General features: G+C 33.0%; 1 protein-coding gene across 2 annotated transcripts in view; it reads right to left on the bottom strand.

Moving 5' to 3' along the window:
• Eip75B (Ecdysone-induced protein 75B) overlaps positions 1-27,705 on the bottom strand; it is a 122,047-nt gene that overhangs the window by 50,720 nt on the left and 43,622 nt on the right. Inside the window, exons 1-2 of one of the 2 annotated variants that reach the window (XM_070652500.1) lie at positions 24,601-25,586; positions 13,763-13,851 (exon numbers count right to left, since the gene is read on the bottom strand). In XM_070652500.1, the coding sequence (XP_070508601.1) occupies positions 13,763-13,851; positions 24,601-24,901 (390 nt within the window). In that variant the 5' untranslated portion in view covers positions 24,902-25,586. Of the gene's footprint in view, positions 1-13,762; positions 13,852-24,600; positions 25,587-27,705 lie in introns of those variants that run through there. The other variant, XM_070652492.1, reaches the window with a different exon arrangement.

Below are 27,705 nucleotides of genomic sequence, written 5' to 3'. Positions count from 1 at the left end.
ATCCATCAGCATCAAAATAACCCGAATTTTGTGACTCATGCTTCAATGGAACAACAACAACAACAAAATTGTTTTACCGCCTTTTATTTTATTCGCAACGAGCTAATGACATTACGGTAGATTGTGTACGGTTGTTTGTAGGATACGCAGCTATGCGTCATATGTGTTATTGCGTATTATCGGGTTATTATCTCACTAATGGATATTGGTGGGCATTGAGAATGCATTTGAGAGACGTTGTGGATTGTTGTGAGTCATTTGGTATGTCATTTGGAGTTCTTGGTAGGGGAATGTGGGATAGAATGACGGATAGTGTGAAGAACTGATTGCTCATCATTTGACTAATTTTGGGAATTTTTGAGGTTATGTTCCTTAAATTTGCTCAATTTTGAGGTTATGTTCCTTAAAGCTGCTTAATTTTAAGGTTATGTTCCTTAAAATTTATCCAATTTTGAGGTTATGTTCCTTAAAATTGCTCAATTTTGAGGTTATGTTCCTTAAAGTTGCTCAATTTTGAGGTTATGTTCCTTAAAGTTGCTCAATTTTGAGGTTATGTTCCTAAAAATTGCTCAATTTTGAGGTTATGTTCCTTAAAAATTGCTCAATTTTGAGGTTATGTTCCTTAAAAATTGCTCAATTTTGAGGTTATGTCCAACAATTCTCAACAATCCTCCCAACCACAACTCCAACAATCTAGTCCATAAGTTCAATAACATCATAACAATATCCCATCCACCTTACAAATCCCAAGAATCTAAATCAATAAGAATATAAATTCTAAAAGCTAAACGCAATTGCATCAGTAAAGTTAAAAACCGTTAGTAAGCCATAAGGAAATTCTCCAATTCAAACATCACATGCGACTTATTGTCATGTCCATTTGTAAGTGTCGAAAGATTCATTAACCCCCTTCTTGCTTTTGCTGAATAAACATTGTGTCGTAACTGCATTGAATATTGACTTTTAACAGGAAGATGAATAAGGAATAAGGAATGAGTATGCAAAAATAGATGGTGCACGTGTTGACTGTTGTGGGGTTGATGGACTCTGATTTTGAGGTTAGAATGGTGAATTTTGAGGTTATGTTGCTCAATTTTGAGGTTATTTTGCTCAATTTTGAGGTTATGTTGCTCAATTTTGAGGTTATTTTGCTCAATTTTGAGGTTATTTTGCTCACTTTTGAGGTTAAGTTGCTCAATTTTGAGGATATTTTGCTCAAATTTGAGGTTATGTTGCTCACTTTTAAGGTTATTTTGCTCAATTTTGGGGTTATTCTGCCCAACTTTGAGGTTATGTTGTTCAATTTTGAGGTTATGTCTTCAAACTCTCAAATTAGTCAATTTACAACCACGCAAAATGATCAAAACAGTAAAATCCATCAACAAAATTACTCAAATTTCCCAAATACAGTAATAAAATCATAAATAAATCTTCAAATTATACCCCAGAACCGTTCAAACTTGTCAAATAAAATTCACTAATGAGCGAATTTAGCAACAAAAAAAAATCAAATCAAATTCGCAACTCAATTTTCTAGTTAACTAATCCGTATCCACACACATATATGTGAGTTGAGGTCGTCAAAGTTCTTCGACACTGTCTAAGTCTCTGAATATGTCTCAATAAGAACATTCACAAAATAAAATAGAGATTACAGTGCGCGAGATCAATTTATTCATTTATCCATCCATCATAATAGAAGTAAATTTATGTACAATTACTTTATTGTTGCTATTTATAGACGAAGCTACTTCACATGGGGTGTATTAAGGGGAAAAGAAGACATAACCTCAAAATTGAGCAACATAACCTCAAAATTGAGCAAAATAACCTCAAAATTGAGCAACATAACCTCAAAATTGAGCAACATAACCTCAAAATTGAGCAACTTAACCTCAAAATTTTGAAAATTTAACCTCAATTTCTAAGATGTTGCCCCCTGACTCCATCCCATGCCTACTCCAATCATCAACTCAAATGTCTTGTCGTAATAAAATAGAGAAAATTATTATAATAATAAGGTAGGCTGGCAAATGTGTCTTATATATATTTTGTGTATGATGGTTAAGAAGAAAAGAGAAATAAAAAAAAGTTCAGGCGGTTCATTGACCCACTGTGTAACCTGCCTCACCCCTCCCCACAGTCGTCTCACAACTATTTCATTCAACTTCTCGCTTCTCTTTTATGTCTAACAACTTTTTTTATTTGATTTAAAGTGTTTTGCTGGTGAATTTTGTAAAGTGGCGCGCGATTGGAGATTTATGGCGGGGAATGGACACTGAGCAACAGGAAATTGTTGGAATTTTTGAGGTTATGTTGGTGAAGTTTGAGGTTATGTTGCTCAGTTTTCACAATTTTGAGGTTAAAGTTGCTCAAATTTGACAATTTTGAGGTTAGAATTGCTCAAAGTTGCTCAATTTTGAGGTTTTAGTTGCAAAAATTTGAGCAATTTTGAGGTTAGAATTGCTCAATTTCGAAAATTTTGAGGTTAAAGTTGCTCAAATTTGAGCAATTTTGAGGTTAAATTTCTGAATTTTGAGGTTAGAATTTTTAACTTTGAGGTTAGAATTCTGAAATTTTGAGGTTATAAATTCCCATCTCCCCACCCTGAACCCCATCCACTCCATATACCTATCTCGATCATCAACAAGGCATCATGTCATGCCATAATTCCAATGAAATTTCTCCTCATTTCATATTATTCATCACATTTTTTCGCGCGAATACAGCAATTCCACAATTTTTCACATAAACAAAAACCAAAATCATAAGAGACGCAACAAAAGTCAACGACCGAGAAGATGGTAAACAAGCCTCTGTTGCTGCATGTATACGTATTCGGGTGAAATGTGAGTTTGTAATGGCTGCGCACACTAACAATTTTTTTTATATTTACGTTGCATAATAATTTCAAAGCCAATTCAAAGTTGTTTACTATTACTATGGCTTTTTTTCATGCCACAGCAGCATTATAGTCAATGTGAAGTGAAATTTTTTTACGTAACGTAAAAAGCTATTTTGTACTATTTGTGTATGAAACACATGGCATGACAGCACAACAGCAGTGTGTATCCGGGAACAGGAAAGCTTTCGTATGTAAAGTCAGGGGCGGAGCAAGGTGGGCAAAATTTTGAGGTTATGTTGCTCACTTTTGAGGATATTTTGCTCACTTTTGAGGATATTTTGCTCACTTTTGAGGTTATTTTGCTCACTTTTGAGACTAAGTTGCTCACTTTTGAGGTTATGTTGCTCACTTTTGAGGTTATTTTGCTCAATTTTGAGGTTATGTTGCTCAATTTTGAGGTTATGTTGCTCACTTTTGAGGTTAAGTTGCTCAATTTTGAGGTTATGTTGCTCACTTTTGAGGTTATGTTGCTCAATTTTGAGGTTATGTTTCCAAAATTTGAGGTTATTTTCCCAAATTTGGAGGTTATATTCCTAAATCCCCCTGACTACATCCCCATCCACATGATTCAACATGCAGATTATGCTGATATGTAACAAATTTCTTTTTTATTTTCTCCTCTATATTCGCCATTAGTCATCACAGCAGCAGCAACAGCACCGATGATGATGATGACTTTTTTATGTCACATACATTTTTTTCTCACTCATTTTCCATTTCTTTTCTATCTCATTGACTATTTATAGGCTGTTGTTGTTGTTACATGACTAATTGATGCTTAATATGTAACACATAGAGAAATTGTAGTTGGTGAAAAGGTTATTGACATGGAGGAAGTGTGACTGGATAAAATTTGAGTTGTTTTATGAGCTGATTGATTGGAAGAAAGTTCGATGGACTTGAAAACTAATTATGGAGTTTGAGGTACACAGCATTGAAATTTTGGGGGTATGCATTTTTAAATTGTGGGGTACGCAACTTTTTATTTCAAATTTTGGTTTTCACAGCTTTGGATCTTGGAGGTACAAAATACCAATATTAGGGGTACGTAGCTTTAAGTCATAGGGGTATGGAGCTATAAACCTTTGGGGGTGCGCAGCTTAGAATTTTAATGGGTAAGAAGCTTTGAACTTTGGATTTTTGGGGTTTTTAGCTTTAAATTTGGGGGGGGGGGGTACGCAACTTTAAATATTTGAGGAGTACGCAGCTTTGAATATTTGGGGGTACGCAGCTTCAAAACTTGGGGGTATGCAGCTTTGAATTTTGAATTTTGACACATTTTCTTTTAATCTCACCGCATCCATTAACACTACATTAATGGTCATTATTGAATATTTTATAAAGCCTAAAAATTCAATAAAATTTTATGATAATTGACCATAAAAGTAAAAGTTTTTTTGTCAAGGCATTGTGAGCATTTGTTGACGTCTTCAATCTAAATTATCATATTTTGACAATTTGATGTCCGTTAAGTCCACATTAATGAGGATTTATGGACTCGACAGTTTGTGGTTCAATGACCGACAAAATTGACTTATTTTTGGATATTTAATGTGCATCGATGATGAGGAATCAAAGATGTTTATCCATGTCTGGTGCTGTAGATGTGGGGAAAGTCAATAAACGATGGATAAATGTTTACATAAAAATTTGATTACCATTTTTGCTGTGTGACGTAAGACTTGACGTTGTAGGAAGTTGTTCTTGGAATCTTTTATCTGTTGCTGTTTATGTTCGGGTGAGGAAATTGAGAGATATTTTGCAGGTATGACTTGGATACGTGCCGATTTTCATGGAGAAAATGCTCGGTGGAAATGAAAATTAATTTTTTTTTTGGAGTTTGATGAACTTTTTTGGGTTTGGAAAAATATTGTTTGTGTGAATTCATGATGAGTTTGCAGTCTGGATATGACCATATTAAAAATTTTGTATTTTGAGGTTTGAAGCTGCGGACCCCAAGCTTTAAAGCTGCATACCCCCTTAAAATCCAAATCTTCGTACCCAATAAAATCAATATCTAAACTTTGTAACCAAAACACTAAATCTATGTATCCCAAAATTGAAAGCCGTGTACCCCAAAATTAGAATTTTAAAGCTGAATACCCCCAAGCTTCGAAGCTGGTTACCCCCAAATTTCAAAGTTGCATACCCCTAAATAGAAGTTACGTATTTTAGATTTCAAAGCTACGTCCTTAAAGGTTTAAATCTTTGTCCTTAACCGTTCAAAGCTACGTACCCCAATATTCACAGCTGTGTACCCCAATACCAAAAGCTGAGTACCCCAAAATTGAAAACTATGTACCCCGGGGGTATAATGAATCGCAAAAAATTTAGTGGATTTTTTGGAATTTTTTCACATAAAAGCCAAAAAAATTTAAGACTTTTGCAAAAAAAGAGAGGTCAGTTGACCCTCTAACCTCCCCTCCCTCCATGTGCATGCCCTTGAACCATCCAAACCATAACAAACCACAACAAACCACAAAAGATCACATACATCCCGAATAAAATCAGATAAGCAACAATATGCATGCAAAAAATATTAAAATTACAGAAATTTGAACTAAAAAGATCAAAAAGTGCTGATTTTCTTGCCTTTTATTTCCATTTCCAATTCCATTAAATCTAAACAGAGAGAAATAAGTAATAAGAAACAGGTAATTGTGGGCCATCCAGACGTGCGAGAATCAAGTTGTGCCTACACATAATCATTAAGTTCTGTACAATCCATCAATTCTGCATAGAAACATAGCAAATAAAAATGGCAACAACAACAACAACAACAGCTGAATGTCTATAATTATGATAGTAACGCCAGTTCATCGACCTGCTGTCTATCTCTCTCTCTCTCACTCACTCACTTTATATTCTATTTATATACGCATTACATGCTGCTAAGCACAAATATTCATTAAGAGTTCGAGGCACTTGAACCCAAATAGTAGGAATGGCAAAATAAGCTAAACATGTACGCAGTATGTGTGAAGTAACAACAACAACAAGTTGCGTCATCAATTCTGTGTGGCGCTACAATTTGTATTAGTTGTGGGTTGAGAATTGTAAGGTAGAATTTTGTAGAAATTGATGATGGGATTGAGGTAGAAATTGAGGAAATTGAGGTTGATTTTGAGGGGTAAAATTGTTGGAATTGGGGGTACGAAGGTCATGATTGAGGGGTAAACAGCTTTAGTTTGAGGGTATTCAACTTAAATTTGAGGATAAACAGCTCAAATTTGAGAGTAAATTGCTTAAATTTTACAGGTATTTAGCTCAAACTTATGGGTACGCAGCTTAATCTTGTGGGTACGAAGGACAAACTTGAGGGTACGCAGGTTGAATAGCTAAAAATTAAAAATAAACTATTCAAATTTGAGAGAATTGAGCTCAACTATGGTGATATTTTGCCTAATTTTGGAGGTACAAAGCTCACATTTGGGTCTATGGGTACGTAGCTTTGAAATTCAGATTATGCTGCGATGGGGTACGCAGCTTTAAAGCTTGGGGGTACGCAGCTTTTAAATTTTTGAATATTCTCTTGGTATATTATATTCAATCACATTAAGGCAATTAAAAGATGAAATCTCAATTATCACCTGACATAACCTCAAATAATCTCCAAAATTCACAATTCTAACCTCAAAGTTCATCCACCTAACCTCATCCATTATCCACAAAACACAACAAAATTATCATCATAAAAAAATCTAATTTTCCACTTCACATTCAATTAATTTTCATCAAAAATCCAAAAAACAGAAGTTCTGACAAGTACAACAGAACTTCTAGTCAAGAAGAAAACATTCAAATTAACCCAAAGCAAGCAAACGGCATTGCCGCTACACACACGAATGTCAACAAACTCTTAATAAACCGCTTCAAATCTCATTTATATCAATTTATGAATGGAACAATTTTGTAAGACAAAATAAACAAAAAAGTTGTGGCTGAAACAATCGAAAAATTGACGACGAAATAGTCAGAATAGAGCACATTTTGGAGGCCAATGCTCGAATCGGTCGACACTAATTTTGGACGTTTTGTTTGAATATCAATGTGAACAATTTTGAATAAATTTACTACGTTTTTGGCGTTTGTTGATGGCTATTCGATATGTCTAGGAGGTTAAGTATGCAAAATTGTATTGAAAGTGAATTTTGGAGAATATTTAAGGCGATTGAGGAAAATAACCTCAAAATTTGGGAACATAACCTCAAAATTTGGGAACATAACCTCAAAATTTGGGGATATAACCTCAAAATTTGGGAACATAACCTCAAAAGTGAGCAAAATATCCTCAAAATTGAGCAAAATAACCTCAAAATTGAGCAAAATAACCTCGAAGTTGAGCAAAATATCCTCAAAAGCGAGCAAAATATCCTCAAAAGTGAGCAATTTAACCTCAAAATTGAGCAACATAACCTCAAAAATGAGCAAAATATCCTCAAAAGTGAGCAAAATATCCTCAAAAGTGAGCAACATAACCTCAAAATTGAGCAAAATATCCTCAAAAGTGAGCAACATAACCTCAAAAGTGAGCAACATAACCTCAAAATTCACCACAAAAATCCCATAATTCTCATCTATTTCCAATCCATTTTCATCATCATCTCGTGCACATCATTCAACCTTTTTTATATATTTTTTATTTCTGATTACAAAATTAGGCCAGTAAGTAAGAGACTCTCCGATCATCTCAAGGCACGAGAATCTCTCACTCACCAAATTCCCTCTTCTTGTCTCAATCGGAAATATTCTTGTGTATGAGCTGATCTGAGGCCATTGTCCGACCCAAATATTATAAATAATTCTCCCCCAAAAATCATATATACTCTACTATCCGCAAAACGTGCTTCCACACGAGCGCCAAAATGAGAAGAGAGTCAATGCACCGTCAAAATTTTGTATATGTGTATATAACAAAGGCAGATCGCGCAATCGGACGCGGACGGAGAGAAAAAAATAAAAATGAGGTCAGGACAGTTCATTCAACCTTCTGAGTCGACGACGATGATGATGACTGTGTGTGCGGCAGCAATGATGATGATGATGATGATTGGGGGAGAGAAAATTGGAAATGTGTGTTAGAAATGTGCGCATAGAAACGTGATTTTGAGGAATGGTTTGGGAAGCGCTGGAAAATTGTGTGATTTTTAAATGAATTTTTGCAAGATTTTTTGAGGTTAAGTTGCTCAATTTTGAGGTTATTTTGCTCAATTTTGAGGATATTTTGCTCACTTTTGAGGTTATTTTGCTCAATTTTGAGGTTATGTTGCTCACTTTTGAGGTTATTTTGCTCAATTTTGAGGTTATTTTTTTTGAATTTTCCAAACTCATCCGCTCGTCTCGTCAACCATCCATAAATATCGAGTTCCAATTTAACTCATCAACTTTTATCAACCGACATAGTTATAAACTCAATAGAAAAAAAAATTATAAAAAGAATGTCTGAAACATGAGAAGAATTGCAAAAACCAGCAACAACAATTTTTACATTATGATAAACTTAAAAGTTCAATAACTTCATGTCCATTTATGTATCCGTGCAGTGCTTGCTGTTGATATTGGTTTATTTCTATTTTTATATTTTCTATTCAGTTCTGCGTAGTGATATGTGTTGATATGGAATTTTGTGTTTGATTGATTGGATTGGATGGCTTGGGTGGATGTGTGGGATGATTGAGGTTGATATGGGAGATAAGGGGGAGGGGGAGATATGGAATGGAATGAGGAAGACTTGAGGACAGTTGAAATTTTCATATGAAATGTCTGAAAATCCTCAAAATTCAGGAAATTAACCTCAAAATTGCTTAAAAATCCTCAAAATTCCTTTCAATTCTATACAAAAATTGGAAGTTTATTCAGCATAGAGGGGTATCCAGGGTCAACCCTCCCAAATTTTCCCACAATATTCCTCAATTTTCCAGTGTCAATTCTTGTTAATTCCAATAATTCCCACATGTCAAGTCAATAATCGACCTCGTCTCAATAATTTTTTAATATTTTTTTATTCATCTCATTTAACATTTTATATTATTATTATCGCAATATAAATGATGAAAAACAATTGTATATTGTAAAATATGATTTTTTTTTTTCATACTTAAATGTCTCTGATTTGCTTATATATTTTGTAGGTTAATAGGCTCAGCTCTAGAGCTTTAGAGCTCTGAAAAATGAATTGAATTTTTTTAACTTTTTATTTTGAATTTTTGTAAAGTTTCAATTTTGTGAAGTTGAAAATGTGAGAAATTGTAGGATTTGAGAGGCTTTGGAGTCATTACTGTGCTAACCCACCCCTTCCCTCCATCCATTACGACATATCTAGAATATGGATAAATAAGAGGCAATAAGTGATGTCGTTGTGGATTTTATGGAGTTCAGACTGGCAAAAGTCATGCTAAACTTGTTCAAAAATCAGAATTTTATCGAAATAGATCCCCTCGACCCCTCGTCCCCACTCACCTCACCACACTTCCAGTTCCACAACATGTGAACACTCCTTAAGGGAATTTTTGAAAATTTAGCATTTTTAAACCCCAATTTTCACTTTGTATGACCTAAAATCCAGACTCTGTATCAACCCCAACCCCTCCCCCTTAAAACCCTAAATTCCCATAATTTCCGTAATTTCCGTACAATCCCCAATTTAACCCAAATTAATCATCAATTCTCCATTTACATTCGCATTAGTCAATTGAACAATAATTTTCATATAAAAAATTAAAAATTACATAAAATAACTCGATGACATTGAGGCATGCATTACTGAGTATATGTGAGACATACAGCAAGTCAGTCCGTACACAGCAAGTTAAGAGAAGGGAATTGCTGCACATTTGTACGAGGTTTCCTAAGAATTGAAAAAAAAGGAGCTTTTTGGACAGTTCAAGGTAGTTCAAACTAGAAATAGAAGCTTTAATGCTCAAGTGCTGCATGCTGTTCACCCGTCGTCGATGCAAACGACACTGTGTGCTGTACATGAAAAGTCGAAAGACTTCAACGAAATTGTTGTTGTTGTTGTACTCATTTCACAGTTATTAGTAATGGCTGTGGATGTGAATGTAGTTGTGGATTATTTTAATGGTAGACGGAGTCTCTTGAGTGACGTGCAGCGCCATCTCTGGGTGAATTTCCACAATTTTATTTTTCTAGGTTTTTTGAGCTTTTACTTTTTTGTGTGCTTTTTCATCTATTTTTTGTTGCTCATTTTTAGTGATTTTTTTTTCTATTTGAACATTTGTTTGGCTAGTTATTGAGAGTGGAATTGAAAGGAAAAGTGTCTTGAATTAAGCTACTCCACTTCAAACGTTGTTAAATCGAATTTTACATAGAACTGAGTCGACTTTTTCAAACAAAATCTGAGCAGACATCAAACATAGTTCGAAATAGAGTTGAATCTATATTTTTTTGTATGGAAAATTCATAATGTAGCAATTGTTTGAGCAACAATGCAGAACTACTCAATTTTTAAGTTCGCACCAAATATTCCCAAATGGAGTAAATCAGATAATCGATCAAGAATCACCAGATCGACATGTCTTTGACTTAATGCCGGGTTCTGTTTAAATCCGGCTTCATTTAATCACTCTCATCCCTTTTCAAGCATTTTTGGCTATCCATTGGTACTGTGATAGCATCATGTGTGCTTATTGAATGTCAGAGAATATCACATTTTGAACTCTGAATTATTGTTCTATTTTTTCTGTCATTTAGGATACTTTTAAGGCAATATTCCCTATCAGATGATGAAAAAACCCATGAATATGCTTAAACAATCAAGCAAGATCAAGTAAAGTGAATGTGCATGCTCAATTAGATTGTATTTAGCTTTTTGATAGTTAGAAATCATTAATAAAGTGAACATGATACATCAAATAGAGTCTAATTTGTCTCTTAAATGAAATTTTAAGAAAGCATACAACTGAGACGTCCAGTCTTTCAGATATTCTAAAAAAGTTAACTTGAAATCTGCTCAGATTCTCTTTTAAAGTGTCTACTCAACTATGTCGGAAAGTAAATACTGAAAGCAAGATTTGAGAGAATTTAGAAAATTCTTGAAGTCAAATCCATTATTGATCTGGCTTTGCAGCAATTGTGATGTGTTCAGACTGAATCAACTTGTGGTTTTTATATAGCACATAAGGAAGAGTAGTTAAATAATTAATTTTTTAATGAGACCATAATTTTATGGGGTCATGATCCTATTACGAAACGCTAAAGGAAGTAGAATAGGTGTGCATTTCATACTAAAATTCTTGATTATTTTTTTGAACGAATTTTGTGACATTAGGGAGGGTCAAAAACTCAATTTTTTTTGTGTTTTATAATAACCGGCCAACCCAAATTTACATGATTTTAGAGACAATTCCAGAAAGTTAATGATTTGTTTGAATTTTTGAAGCTTGCTGTATTTTGTCATTAAACTGTTTAGTTCAACTTAATTATTAATTGCAACAAAATAAGCCAATCGGCTTTTTTCTATCAATTTTTCTGCATAAACATCCAAGCTTTCACCAAACTCCAAACTCCAAGCTCATTACCCACCTTAACTTTCAATAGAAAAACATCATCAAAAAGCTTTCCAAAGCAACATCACGTCTAGAAAGATCCCAACAACAACAGCAAAAAAACATAAACAATTGTCTATTTACCATTCAAGCCTTTATACAGTCCAACATCACCCCACTCTCTGTGACTGTACACAGCAATAATGAAAAATTGTTATTTTAGTTTCCAATTCCAAAAAGTTGGTGTGTTTTGGTACAATGACCCGCATTAGAGTCAATAATAGAAAATAAAATTGTAAATGGAATGGAAAGGAACTAAGTAAGAGTCATAGACATGCATTAAAATATTAAACATATACAGCTACAGCATAAAGCAAGTCAAGTTACGCACATAAACATAATTGAACGATTTTTTAGTGTCTTTTTTGTGCTTGACACATGGTACATTAACCTTTATATTCCTTACTATCTCCATCTCACTCACACACACACATGTGTGCCTTTACATCCAGAAATGGAATGCCTTCTTTTTTTTCGCGTTTTCTTTCATTCTCGATCGCGTTCACTAACACATATGCAATTGCATGTGTGTGTGTGTGTGCAGCACATACGAGAACTTCTTGTTTCCATTCCGCTCTGTGTTCTGTGTTTGAATTTTTTTCGAGGTCAATGTCTCGGCAAAATGTGCCTGCTTTGCTTTTTTTTTATTTTTCTTTTCTTGTTTAAAATTCTATTTTTTTTTTTTTTTTTGTACATTTTCGTGTCTTCTTGTTCTTGTTGTTGTGCTGACAATTGTTTTATACCAACAAGAGAAATGGAGAATGGCGCAATAATGATGGGGAAATTGAGAATTGTTTTAATTTTGGTGGGTATTAATGAGGTTGGATTTTAAAGTGAGTTTTTTGAGGAGAATTTAATTGTTTTTTTAAATTAGAAATTTTGTGACTTTTTTGGGGGTTTTTGGGCTGTAATGCAAGAAATTGGCTTATTCTAGCCCAACCTTGGCTTCTTTCAGACCCCTCCCCCTCCCCTCCCCCTATTCATCTCCCATTAGGGCGTGACAATGTCTTGAACTCATAGTAGACAAGATTCCGGAAGTTAGACTCCAATTGGACTCAAATGAGACTCTAAATTTGAGTTCTGTCAGCTCTGCATGAACACATCTTTATACATGTTACGTAATACAAAACCAGGAACCAGCCACACCAACCTTTACTCTATGTTATACGCTTCTTTGTTTTTAATTCATTTGGATATTTTGATTAGATTGGCATTTAGTATTGGCAATTGGCAACCATTAGAAAGCAATAAAAACAGTTTCAGGCACTAGTTCATGGATTGGTCAACCCCATCCACTCCGCTAAATAGTTAAATTTCCAAAATATTCCCTGAATAGAGCAAAAAATTGAGAAAGATTCTAAAAAGTCAAATTCGGCAAATTTGACTATTAATTGGTTATAAATCCCTAATTTCATCAACATCTGCTAATTGGAGAGACAGTATTGTACTTGAAATTGGCAATTAGGAAGCAGTATCCAGCAGTAGAGCTAATTTTTTTAAAACGTCAATGCGACACCATGGATCACAGTTGATTAGGATTTGTAAAGCCAGCAAAGTAATGAAAGTCGACTCAAAATTTGTATGAAATTGAGTGACCTTAAATCGACTTTTCCATACAAAATCCAAGTCGACTTCAAGTTCTAGAAGTAAATTAGTCAACAATGATTTCATAAACCTCAACAAATCACACAATATTGGAATCTCCATGATTTATATAGAGTTAAATATGAAATATTATTATCCAAAATATCAAACGATGATGATAATCAAGACTCCTCAAAACTCAATCCAAGCAAATATCAAGTCATGATCATCATTATTATCATTGATATTCCCGAGAAAAAAAATCTATTAAAAGAACAAGTTTTGTGCGTGATGATTTTTTTGCGCATTATTATTTCTGAATATTTAGTAATTGACTTGATATTCCTGATATTTAAATATTTTAGACAGGAACCGATTAATTAAGATGTTGGCAAGATTATTGGGAATTCTTGGAAGATTTTGTGACTTAATGTTGATTTTTTGGGGGTATTTTAGGGGGTATATTGGGGTTTTTGAAGGTTGATTGTCAAATTTGATCAAAATTGACCAAAAGTGCCCAACCATTGTCCAACCTTTGATCCATTTCCATGCCCCACCCTTGTCCCATACCCACAATACCCCATATCATCCCTCCCATTTCCCCATTCATTCCCTAATAATCATCAAAATTTACATCAATAAGAATTGTCATCAAAAAACAACAAATTTAAATTTCAAGTCAATAAGAATGTGTCAAAAGTTCACTCACCTTGCAGCCCTCGCACGAATGCACGCCGTAATGAAAGCCGGAAGCTTTATCGCCACATACACGACATAAGACATTTGTGCCGTCGAATTCTGAAATGAAAGAATGAAAAAGAAAAATAAAATTATGAAAAAAATGAAAAAAATGATAAAAAAAAGTAATTTTAATGTAAAGTTAATGGAAGTGGAAGGAATGAAGAAGAAATTGTAAAAGTTCTGGCTGGTTGAGTGGTTTTTTAAAGATTATTTTGGATGGTTTTTGATATGTTGGAATTGAGGAATTGAGTATTTGGGGAAGTTATTCAAATTCGTTGAGTTTAATAGAGCAATTAAGGCAGTTTTTAGGGAGATTTAAGGAAGTTTGTATGCATTTTGATGAACTTTGAGGTTGTTGAGCTGACTGACTCAACTACTGAGCTCAATCCAACGATGAATCCAATTTAAGACGACATTTAAGGAAGGTCATGAACCACAGTGACTCAATATTGCCAATAAAGTAAACAAATCAGCTCTAAAGGCTTAAAAACTCATCTAAAATGTAAAAAAGTAATTTTTTGTGTTATTCACGAGAGCATTTGGACATTGGACATAAGAATTAGCTCAGAATGATCGAATTTTTGCCTTAAATCGCTGTAATTGTTGTTGAAATAAACACTAAAATTCATCAGAAAATTAACACATTTTTTGCTGTTTTTCCCAAACTTATTCTTTCAATATTATACAAAATATTTGAATTACTCATTTGCAGAGTTTCAAGAGAGGTTCAAGAGACTTCCATGATAATGAAAAACTAGCTGGGAACGCCAACTTCTTAGAAATTGCATTAAATAGCCCATAATGTTGCGGTATTCATCCAAATATAGGTAATTTCATCTAGTTTTTCAGGATGAGACATTAAAGTGTCGGTCTCGAAATGGGTCGAAACTGAGACTTCCAAGAATTATCTAGTCTTGGTCTCGGTTTTGGACTCGGTTTCTAATGATGAAATACTAAAGCAATTGTCAAGCATAGCTCGAAGTCAACTAGGATTTTGCATGGAAAGTCGACTAAATTCCACTAAAGTTGACTCGATTTCGTGTAAAATATGTGCCTATATCAAGCTATGCTGCTAAAAATCAATCAAACAGTCAAAGACTCCCCAATAAATAGACCAAAAATCCCCAATTTGACACCACATAAACAGAATCTCTCAAAAACCCATTAAGCCTCAGACTCGTGCTATACAAAATACCCCATAAAAATATCACATTCGAGACATACAGCACAAAAAGTTGATGATTCGTCCGCGAAAATGCGTAACACGAAAAGTAATTAAATTAAATTAAAAAAAATTGCGCGCAAATTCTGAGTCGGGTCGAAAATATTATTAAATAACACTCCAGATGTGTTGGTGACGATTGAGTACGTACGAAGCAGCTCTTGTAGTCTTAAACAGACACGATTTTTGTCCTTGAAATTGTCAAAATAAAAAAGAATTTTTTTTTCGCACACATTTGAAAAATTTTTAAAAAAAAATCCGCAAAAAAGGTGAGAAAAAATAGAATTTTTTTGGTTTTTTGAGTCAGTGAGCAAGTCAGACGTTGAGGAACAGAAAAAAATTCGATATTTTGTAAATTGAGTCAGTTTCATGGCGAATTATGTCATTAATTTAATTATAAGCTTCACATTAAAATTGGCTGATTTTAGTTCTCAAATTTCATTTAATTACACAGCAATTAAGTTTGATATTTTTGTGAACTGATTGGAATGAATGAGTTGTGGATTTGTGATTTGTGCGTGATTGGGGAATGTTTGAGACTACAAGAAGTAGCTGTTTGGGTCAGGAACAAAAATATGAAACCTGAGCACTACAATTCATAGTGGATCAATAAGAACTAATCATCAAGAAATTTTTTAGACATTCATCACCCAGAATCTCTCAAATCTCCCAGCTTTTTGTCAATTCACCCCAAATCCACCTCACTTAATCAATTTGAGTCACCTCCAATAGCTAAAATTACCCACAATTGCTCAAAAATCTCACAAAATTAATCATTTCCAATTTTCTCCCAAAAATAGAAATCAAATCCAAAAAATGCAGATAAAAAAAAATCAATTTTCCATTTGAATAAATCTGCATCAAATCTGCATCCAAATAAGCCAGCCAATTCCCATCCCACCCAAAACACAATTTTCACTTCCAAAAAGTCAATTCCTTTCCAAACTTTCATGTTTTTTTGTGCCAACTTTTCAGGCCGCACGCAATGCCTTCATTTCAATTAAATACCTCAAAAAAATAAAGCATGCATCGCAGAAAACTTAATTAATCTGTTAAACAAGCATCAAGTCAGGCACAGCTAAAAAGTGAATGCGATTTCATCATATCGAAATGAAAAGTGAAACAAAAGAAATTTCTTTCAAGTCGGTCGGACGGAGAGAAAAACTTTCACCTAAAAAAAAAAAGAGTTTCACTAAAAAAAAAGCTGCGTCTAGCTTGACTGTTTGGCTGCACGATGATCGCATTGGAGAAATTTTTTTCATTTCTTTTGCTTTTGCTTTTCACTCTCGATATCAACAACAACAACAATAAAATGAGCACATTGACCTGACCGAGATTGTTCGGTGTTGTTGATGTGCTTGATGCTGCTGCTGTTGATGCTGTTTTGATGTCATAATTGATATGGTGCTGCTGAGTGATTGGAGAGATACCGGGGAAATTTCGTAGAGTCTGGGGTTCATTTTTTTGGTGTTTTAATGGAGTCTGGACTCCAGTCAAGGCAAAATGGCAGGATTTAAGAGTTTAAGCTGCATTACCTTTAGATATGATTGAAGTTAGAGCACTGCAGAGTTAATTAGACTTAGTGAAGTTTGAGGTTCGTTTTTAAAAGCTTTTATTGGAGGACGGACTCAAATTGAGACAAAATGACAGGATTTTTGGGGATTGAGCTGTTTTTGGAACAATCTAGTCATGAAATCTACAAAAAAATTTGAAACTAGGATTAAAAATTGAATATAAACCTCAATTTTGAGTCACATTTGACAGAACTGCAATTGAGTCGGACTAAGCTGGGCTCGAAATAAACTAATTTATCGTCTGATTCCGTTGCTCCTGGATCTCATTGAAGTCAGACTCAGTTGATGTCGAACTCCATTGAAGTTGAATCCTATTGGCTTCAGACTCAATTAATCCCAGACCCCATTAGAGTCAAACCCCAAAAAGTAGAATTCTTGTCAAATCCAATCATGAATCGACATTTTGGACCCAATAATACCAGCTTAATTCATTAATTTCATATTCATATTGCAACGAAAAAATGATAAGCACATGAGACACGATGAGAAATGAGATGGAAAGTTGATGATGCAGGTGATTAATGAAATGTGATTTAAGGTTGTGCACACGTGGGATTTTGTGCAATGAAAGGGAAATCTTGAGAGAGATTGAGGTTGTTATTGAAAGTGAATTTTGATGAATTTTTGCAATTTTTATTGGAATTTTTAGTGAAATTTTAGTGGATTTTTGTCAATTTTTGATGCATTTTGACAATTTTATGACAGATTTTTAAGGTTTTCAATTAATTCTTGCTGAATTTTATCAATTTTTGAAGATTCTTCCTATTTTTCTGTTAGTTATTCGGAAATTTCTAGCAAATTGATGAATTTTGTCCAAAAATCAACCCTTTTCTCATGATTATGCCCCTGAATTCTGTTATTGTCGATCGATTTTCTTGAGTTTTTCTATTTTCATCAAGAATTGTGCCTTTTCATGCTCAATATTTGCTTTATTTTCGCTAAATTTTCCAATTTTTCCTGATGAAACCGAACCCTTCATAACTCAAGAGTCACACCGGTTAAGTAGACATTTTTGAATATATTTGCTCGATTTCAGCTGTTCCAACAATTCTCCTTAATCCCACAAATCTACCCATCAACCTCCCATGAACCCTCAAAATTTACATTCAAAACCATTCGAGAAACATCCATCCATTCATCAGCAAAATTTCCAAAAGAAATTTCTTTCACTTTCAATGCACTTTTACCCATGCCAGGCACAACTTTTCTTTTCACTTTCTTCAACACCATCATTAAGTCTTCATTTTCTTGAAGAGAAAATTTATTTTGTTTTGTGTTGAAGTCGGATAGGTTGATGACCTGAGTGTTTGTGCCATGGATTTTTTTTTATTTATGTTACTTTTATGGATAGATTCCAAGAAATAAAAATTGTAAAAAAATTGTTTTGCTTTCTAATTTGACAAAAAAAAGTGTGAAATGTGATTGGATTATTGGGTGAGATTCTGAAGGAGGTTTAGTGGGGCGACTTGGGCAATATTGGATAGATTTAGGGAAATTAATGTCTAGCATCTGATCCTAAACTAGTTCAAATAATATCATAAATCGGTAAATCGATCCACAATGCCGGTATGACTCTGTGCTGATGTTTAATTCGGTTTCATCAGTATCATGCAGTTCTGGTGCCGGTTTTTGGATTGATTAAACAATTTGTGCTGTTTGAGTAACACAAAATGCAATCAAATAGACCAGAAGCGAGCTTCCTTTCATTTTTCGCGGCACATATTAATGGTAATCATGGATTACACGTCACACAGGTTGCCAATCACTAAAATAGACTCTTGAACTCGTCAACTGGCCTAAAAATTCATGGAGAGATTCTGTTGATACAAAAAAGCATGGCATTTTGTATCAGTAATTAACAGACATAAATTTACAATAGAGCCAGCTTTAAAAGACGTTTAAGGCAGGTAATGGCTCACAATTAACCTATACAATCAGCAAATTAAGTAAATAAAGGTCAAATAATGTCTAAAATCTGATCCTAAATTGGCCCAAATATCATAAATCGGTTAATTTATCCAAAATTCTAAACAATGTCGAGAGGTGATGCAGGACTCCGTTTCATCAGTGTCATGCAGGTTTGATGGGTAAACCCAACTTGTGCTACCCGAGTCATACAAAAAATCAAGACCTAACCCAATTCACAATTCAAAAATAATTCTCAGAAATTTCATTCATTCACAAAATTCCAACATCATGTTATGTCTCAAAGTCAGTCAGTCAGTCAGTCATGAAATCCAATATAACATCAAACAAGCCATCCTACACACCTTCAAAAAATCTTATCATCTTCAAAAAAAATAAATTTTTTCAAGTTCAAGATTCACATAAAAAAATCTCAATGCCAAGTCACACAAAATCGTGGGATTTTTGCAAAAATCAAGCAAGAACTCGTCCACATCTGTTTGATCCAAGGCAAAAAAAAGCAAAAAAGTCTCAAAATAATCTTTAATGATCTACTTTTTGTTCATCGACGGAAACAGGCACAAGAAGAAGAAGTCGAGACCACGCACTTTAGTGTGTCAAGTTTCCAACGCACAAAAAATACCCAAAAAATTGAGAGAATTGAGCATATCCAAAAAAAGTGCGTACGGCAGAGAAATTCAAGTCAAAAAAAAGAGAAAAGTCGCGCATTTTTATGTGACTGGCTTGAGCCATGATGTATTGATTATCAATGTCGAGTGACTATGTCTGTGTATTCAATAACAGACAGCATACAGCACAAAAAATAGTAAAAGTTTAAAAAGAAAGTAAAAATTGAGAGCATTGAGCGATTAGAAAACATTAACAAATACACGCATGGATGAGATAATATAGACAGTGAGCAGCATGACGCATTTTTATTTTATTTCAATTTTTTAATGTGTATATGTTGGGAATAAGAAGAAATATGAACCAAGGTCGTTGAACTTTTGAGTCTATTTTTTTTATGTTTTCATTTTTTTTTTTTTGTTCGAGTTTTTTATGTTTTTTTTTTCTAATGTTTTATTATGTCTGGTTTTTGGGGTTTTGATGGATGTTTTTGGATGCAGAAGTGCAGTGGGCAAATGAGGGGATCTGCAGTTGTCGAGAATCCATCCTCTAACCTTCTTTCCGAAGCTTTACGAGGAAAATGTTTAAAAATGAATCAAAATCAAACATTGAGGAAGTTTTTTTTTGGATTTTTTGAAATTTTGCCTCAAAAAACCAATCAAAATGAAGAGTTTAGTCCAAAAAATGGAGGATATAGGAGCTCATTAGTTGCCCTAGGGCATGATTTAACAAAAAACACGACCACAAACTCTTTTTGAGACACCATTGAACTTCAAGACTCCCAAAGTCTGGTTAACTCTGTTTTGAAGCATAATTGACTAGATTTCGGGAGTAGAACTCTACTGGACATCAAATTAGACGCCAAAGTCTGACTCCAGTTGAGTTTGATTCAACAAGAGTTCAAAATCCATTAAAATTAGATTCCATTGAAGCAGGATCCCAAAATACAGTCCTAAATTTGGTTTTATGTGTCTAAGTCATTAGTCTACAGCTTCTTACAGACAATGAGCATTAGAATCGTATTCAGAGGAATAACAAGGGTTGAGCGTTCACCCCAGATGACTATAATCATGAGCTCCCCTTGTACGACTTCTATTTGGTTCTTGAACATATCCCAATAACTTTGACATTGATATTCATGTACTAAGTAACGAAAACATGAATTTACTTGAATATCATCCCTATTCAGCTCTTCTTAAAGTCATTAGACAGTTTCTAAAATCATAAGATTGACCAAACCATCTAGATTCAGCAGACTCCGGAATTCACTTGATCCCGGGACTCACATGACCCTAGTATTCACTTGATAACTGGATTCATCTGACCCTAAGATTCACCGAACCTCGTTCTCGACTTTCTTTTGAATCCCCACAATCCATCATCCCCCATATCATCAGCATTAATGCCTTTTCTCAATGCCTTTTCCCATTCATCACATCAATAACCAACTCAATTCACTTCAATAAATCAGACATAAATTTCCCATGAAACCAATTTCCAATCACATCAACTGACCTTCCTCATTCCTCTACATTTCCCCGAAAATCACCCCAAGTCCTTCACGTCCATCCACGCTTCATTCAATTACCCCCCAACCTTGGTGATTATCACCGCATCCATCATAAAATAATCCTTCATATTATCATTATTACTTCCACCCACACCAAACAGTCAACCTTCAAAAAATGCGTTTATAAAGTATGTGTATGTCCATTACATCAAGTCAAACGATAAGCGGCCCGTCCGAAAGTCAATGGCATTAAATGATTATTTTAAATGTTAAGTGACTTTATGACCTCTTTCATGTCCACAGAATTGAACTTCAATCAATTATAGAATTTAACCTTGTATATGTGTTAGTGACGGCATGTGTAATTGTGTGCGTGAGAAATTATTTAATCGATAAATGATTCATAAAATGACCCCTTATCACGCTCTATATATATATGCTGTATATCATCTACATCATATTTGAATGAATTTTGTTCTGTGTTCTTGAATTTGAAATGAGAGTAATGCACAGTTGATGGCGGTTCCGTTGTGTGAGAAATTGAAAGAAGGGAACTTAAATGTGTAATTAATGTTAGGGATAAGTTCCTTTATGTGTGTATATTTAGAATTGTGATGTGAATGACGGAACGAAGGCATTGTTTGATTTGTATCGGCGGATATTGTAATTTCTACTGACCCAGACAATAATAGAGTTTGGGAGAGTTTAAGGCGAGGAATTTGAAGAAATTTGATGATTTTTGAGAATTATGTTGTTGATTGTAGACTCTGCTGGCAGTGGATATTCATATAGTAGCATCCAGAATATAAGAATCAGTCCAGAGTTGCCATGATTCCATTTTGGAGTTCAATTCTAATGATTATTGCCTCCCAGTGTTCTACAAACCCTATATCAGTGAACTTTTGCAGATTTGGATAATCCATTTAATGCTCACTAGTATGCTGTGGCCATTACGTTGCCTACAACTGAGTCATTCGGTTCAAATATCCACAATAATGAAAAATTCGGTATTTGGTTGCTTTTGTGACAGCTTGTGATTATTGACGACTTAAATTGCTGTTACAGCTCCAACAAAGTATAGAGACGCAAGTTACGTTACTAATTGAAGTACTGATCCTTCAGTCTCTCAAATTATTGAGGACCGGAGCTGATCTAGTGAATCTTGTAGCTAATGAGCATTTTAACGAGTTAAGATGCAACTGATCTGTACGACCAGCGAAATAATTAAGTAAGTAAGACGCGCTAGACTGTTACTCTTAATATATCAAAAGTTTATAGTGGGATCTAAATATCCCGAGCTGGTAGAATTGATCAAATAGAGCCGTCTGCAGACGTTCTCTAAACGCAGCAATTGGCCTCAGTTGCTCAAGGAAGTACTGTAATTTTACTGGAATCGGATTGACAGCATGACTTTAGTATGAGACCAGATTATGTCGAATTCATGTAGAACCTGGAGTAATACCTGCCTGTAGACCCTCTTTTCCGACTGTTCCACACCATGTGCTTTTCAAATAGTCTCCAAAAATTCAGCATGCTTCTTCAAATCCTCCAAAAACTTTACGTAACTCGACTTACGACAAAAAAATTATACGACAAATTCAATTCTATTCTTAAATCTACAATCTTAAAAGGAATTCCGCATTTAAAATACTTTTTGTGTGCACAAAAAAACATCCAAAAATTTCAACCAACTTTAAAATAAAGCTTCAAAAAACCACAAAAAAACAGCCAAATTGCATTGCACTTAACATTCATCAGCACATTTCACTCATGCTGTACACACATTGCATTCTTATTCAGGCTTTAAATTTGAATTTCAAGGAAATTTTCATTGACATTGACATCGAAAAAAAGTAAAGAATAAAAGCAAGAAACATGAAGAAAAAATAAGAAGTTTTGCAGCATAAAGAAAGAACCAGAAAAAAAGAAAGGAATGAGAATGAAGAAGAAGGAACCAAAAAAAAAAAAACAAGAAATTTCTCCACACGTGGAAGGCAAAAGTGGAAACGAAAAGAAAAGAGAAAAAAAAGAGGAAAAATTTAATTTTTTTCCCTCAATAAATTAAGATAAAAATAAGAAAAAGAATGTTCTTGTTACTTTTTTTATGCTGGATTTGAGTGTGGAATGGAAATGAAATAAATTGTGAGTGTGGATTTTTGGAGTTTTTGAGAGTGTTTTTGTGGTGTTTTGGTATGGAATATTGAAGAATCACGGCTAACTTAGCCAATGTAGCTCCGATCAAAGCAACTTAAGTCAATTTTTCATGTAAAATTCAAGTCTTGGTCGAGGAGCCAAAAAGTGGCAATGGTCAAGTAGTTAGAGCGTCGGAATAGTCAATTTCAAGCTATTTTGGAGCATTAATGCTTGATTGAGACATTGGAAGAAAATGAAGAATTGTGAGGAAAAATGGAAAATTTCTGGATTGGATTTGAAGACAATGACACTTTAGACCCTGCATTACTCAGAATTAAGTGCCAGCTAATCTCTTCAAAATTGTGAATTTTCTACGAACAGCTTTCCAGATGTTATCTGTTCAAAAATCGTTTATTTTTATAGTCAAATTTAGACGATTTCAAAGCTTGATAATAGACCTACGACAACGTTTCAAGTCATGATCAGTTACTAATAGACTGATAATTAGTCAATCGCTAATATTAAGCTCAATCACAATCCAGTCAAAAATAACGCTTTATTGACGACAAGCCAAGTGATACCATAAAGTACTATTTTATGTCTGATTTGAGCTTTTAGTGACAGAATGAAATATGTTCGACTTTTCCATGACAAAATCCGATTAATCTAATGTTTGAATAAGCTAAACTTGTATATGGAGTCAAAATAAGGCAATCCAAGAATATGATGAAAAATATGGAGGCAATTTAAGGAAGTTCAAAATTTGAGAGTATACAGTACATCAGCTTCAAAAAAATCAATTAAAAGCATGGTTTTAGATAATAAGTATCAATTCGGTAATTTTAAAGCTAGATTTTTAATTTTCTGAATTCATCTTGACTTTGGGCTGCAGAACTGAAATGATCGAAATTTCAGAAAGGCAGAATAAGATGATATGTCACCTCAAAAACACAATGTAGTTAATTTTATATTTCGTCATTTAAATGGAACCATATCAGCCATGGTTAGGGTACCCAGCCGTCAGAACACCCTCACGTCTTACTTACTATCAACTATCAAATATATATAAGTCTATGAATATTGATACGTTAGAACCAGTTATAGGCGGCATCTGAGGATCTGTACGGCCAGCGAAGTAAGTAAGTAAATAAGTTTATGAATCAAGCTCTGATTTGTGTTAAAATCACCTAAACATATATCATTAAAGTTATTCTAAAGCTCTATAAGTATGGCTAGTTTTATAAGTCTAATTCAGAGTTGACAGTCCTAGAGTTGGAATTTTGGAGTTTAGATTTCTAAAATCCTATCAACTATGATCAGAGCTCTATCTAAGAGTACTGATGGATATCTAGACTCTAATTTAGAGCTCTAGTTGAACTAGAGAGGATGAAGGAGGGTCTTCAATCCCCACAAACCCCCCACAAACCACAAAACTCATCCAATTTTCCACCAAACAAATCCAAATCAATTTCCATCCAAAGAAAAAGCCGAACACACAACAGCAATAATACAAAAATTGAGAATCAAGAGAGAAACTGGTCCGTTGACACGAGAATCTACACACATACACCAGAGAGAGAGCCATGAGAGAGAACAGCGGAAAATAATAAAAAACTGAGACAAGTTCACGAACACATTCCCACCCCAAAATAAGAAGCTTGATGATGTCAAACGCACACACGAGGAAGCAAGAAAAAAATTTTTTTTTTTTTTGGTCTCACAAACACAAATGTCGTCGTTGTCGTGTACGGAGTAAAATTTTATATATTTCAAGGTCAACGGCCGTACCGACATGGGAAGTAGAATTTTTTTGAGATTTTTGAAGTAAAATTTACCTAAATTTAAGTCCTCGTCAGACTTTTGTTGTATGACTGACGGTTTCTGATGGAAGACGGTCGTCGACGACTGTTGATGTGACATTTTATATCCATTATCATTTGATAATTTTTTATTATAATCCACATGAATAATGTGATGTTGCTGCTGTTGGAGTTGTGCAACTGACTGGATCTTTTGTGGACCGCCATGTGATTGTGTACATTCGGGCACTTGAATCATTTGAATTGGTCCGCATGGGTGATGGGGTTGAGGACGGGTGTCGACCTCAGCTGATGAGGAATCGGGGGACATGAGCATTTTTGATGGGTTTTGAAGGAATTTTGAAGGCTGGATTTAAATTTTGAATCAATTTTTTTGGTTTTTTGGATTTTTGTTAGGTTTGGGATCCTAAAATGGTTCAATTTGAGGTTTTAATCCGTTTGTTGCTCAATTTTTGTAATTTTGAGTTTTTTGAAATTTTTGAATTTTGTCCGTTAAAATTTGAATTTTTAATCCTTTTTCAGCTCAACTTCCCAAATTTTTTGAATTCTTTTACAATTTGAGAATTTTTGAATTTTCTGTTGAATTTTTGAATTTTTTCAAATTTAAGTTCTTGAATTTTGAGTCAATTTTTGAAGATTTTTTCAACTTTTTACAACTTTTTCAAACTTTTGTGTTCAAATTTTCAGTTATTTTTGTCACTTTTGTTTGCAATGTTTGCTTAGATTTGAATCAATTTTTGAATCAATTTTTGCACAAGTTTCTTTTAAATTTGAATTGAATTTCAGTTCAATGTTCACTTTGTATTATACAAAATTTGTGGTTATAATCCTTTTATTTTGAGAAGATTATTCAAACTTTTTGATAGTTAAGATTGTTAATGTTTCAAGCAGTTTGACTTGAGTTTTCAAAATATCCTGAGTTTGGTGCTTAGTGCGGAATTTTAGGGTTTATTAAATTTTGTAGTTTTAAATTTTATGAATTTGTAATTTTTAACTTTTTTTAATTTTTTGAAATTTAGACTTTTTTTGAATCTTAAATTTCAATTTTAACTGATTTTTAGATTAGATTTGAATTAAAAGTTTAAATTTTATAGGTTTAAATTATTGAATTTTAAAATTAAATTTGAATTTTTGAAATTAAATTTGAACTTTCTGAATTTATTTTAATTTTAAATATTTTTGTTGCAAAAGTTAAACTTTAATTCCTTTTTAAATTAAGCGGTTTTTCAAATTTTTTGAATTTTATTTTGAATATATTTTGTATTTTCACTTTGAATTTCGTTCAAATTTTTGTAAAGTTCACTTTGTTGAATTTATTGTTAAAAGTCTTTTTATTTAAATTTTGTAAGTTCACTTTTTATTTCAATTATATTAATATGAAACTGTATTTAAATTTATTTTGAAACTTAAACTTTCAGTCAATTTTGTTGAATTTTATATCAATTTTTTCAACTTTTTGAAATTTTTATTAATTTTCACAAACTTTTGATATTTTTTGAATTTCCTCTTATTTTTTTCAAATTCAAATTTTTATTTCATTTTGAGTTTTATTTTATTTTGGTTTTTCAATTTTATTTTCAAATTTTCAATAATATTTTTGAATTTTCAGTCAATTTTTTAACTTTTAATTTTCAAACTTTCAATTTTTTTTTTAATTTTCTCAATTTTTTGAACTTTCTTCAATTCTAATTTATTTTATTATTTTCAGTTTCCAATCCTCAATTACACTCTTTAAATAATCTTTTTTATATTATTTTCCTCTATAATTGTATTATTATATTTGAATCACACAATTCAGTACACAATTCCACACCGTGTATAACTGAACAAGGGAGGAATTAAAAAAGAGAGAAAAAAGTACAAAAACAAAAAAATTAGAGGACAAGGTCGCATGGACCTTCACCGGTTCTTATTTTTATCCGTTTTTTTCACAATTTTTTAATAATTTTTTAAATCCACTAAAAAATATTTTCAGTTTTTTTGGTCTCACGACATGCCGGGATGAATATTTTGGGGGTGGTCAGGCACAACACAAAATTTTGACTTTTTTTACACCCACAAAAAAAAATTAAATTTTTTATTTTTTGATTTTTCGAATTTTTTTTTTAATTAAATTTTATTTATTTATTTTTTTGATTGTGTTCCTCTCTAAACAGAGTACAATAATAAAAAAAGAGGAATTGCGTCACGATATGAACCTACAAATACGTCCACATGCAATGAAATCGAAAATCAAACTGAAACTTGAATTTTTTGTACTTTACAGCATATTGTGAGGAATTGGTTAAGGCACATTTTCACATTTTCACATTTTTTTGAGAGAGTGGAACTGAATGGAATTTGGAACAGACACAGACATTGAAATGGAAACCCGGCAGTGGATATTATGTACGGCATCCTTGAGAGAGCTGCAAGTTGAAGGTCCTTTTTCTGCTCCCCACGTGGCAGGATTGACTGCCTTTTTTTTTAATGGGCAATAAAATGTCTTTTTTTGGTGGAACTGCTGCTGATGCTCTCAAAATTGTGTATATTGAGAATATAAGAGGAATTAAATTAATATGTGGAATAAAATATTTGCCGACCTTGAATTATTTCAGTGCACTCTCGGGGGGAATCAAATACTTTGTATAAAATTTATATATATTTAATAAAGCTTTTTTAATTGGAATTTTACAGCAATTTTACTAGGTTATTTAATGTTAAAAATTGAATTTTTTTTAATTTTTTATTTTTTTTATTTTTTTCGTTGATTTCTAAATTGGTTCTTTAATTTTTTTTATTTTTAATTTTTTTTAAAAATTTTAATATATTTCTTGAATTTTAAATTGCATAATTTTTAATTAAATTATTAATTTTGAATTTTTTAAATAATATTTAATTTTTTTAAAAACTTTTAAACTTAATTTTTGAATTTTTTTAAATTTAGAAAGATTATTTTTTAAATAATCATTTTTATAATTTTGAATTTTCAAGTTTTAAACTTTTTTTTTGCTAATTGTTAACTTTTATCAATGTTTATTTAAAATTTTGTTTACTTTTAAAGTTTTGTACAATTTTTAAACTTTTTCTTGAATTTTAAAATTTGAAAACTTTTGGTTTTTCAATTAAAATACTTTTAAA

This window comes from Chironomus tepperi, unplaced genomic scaffold (genome assembly GCF_022539635.2).
Source record: "Chironomus tepperi strain 1889 unplaced genomic scaffold, CSIRO-AGI_Ctep_v1 contig_7, whole genome shotgun sequence".
NCBI classification, from domain to species: domain Eukaryota; kingdom Metazoa; phylum Arthropoda; class Insecta; order Diptera; family Chironomidae; genus Chironomus; species Chironomus tepperi.
Note: the sequence above shows the minus strand (reverse complement) of the source record. Positions and strands in the feature narration are given on the sequence as shown.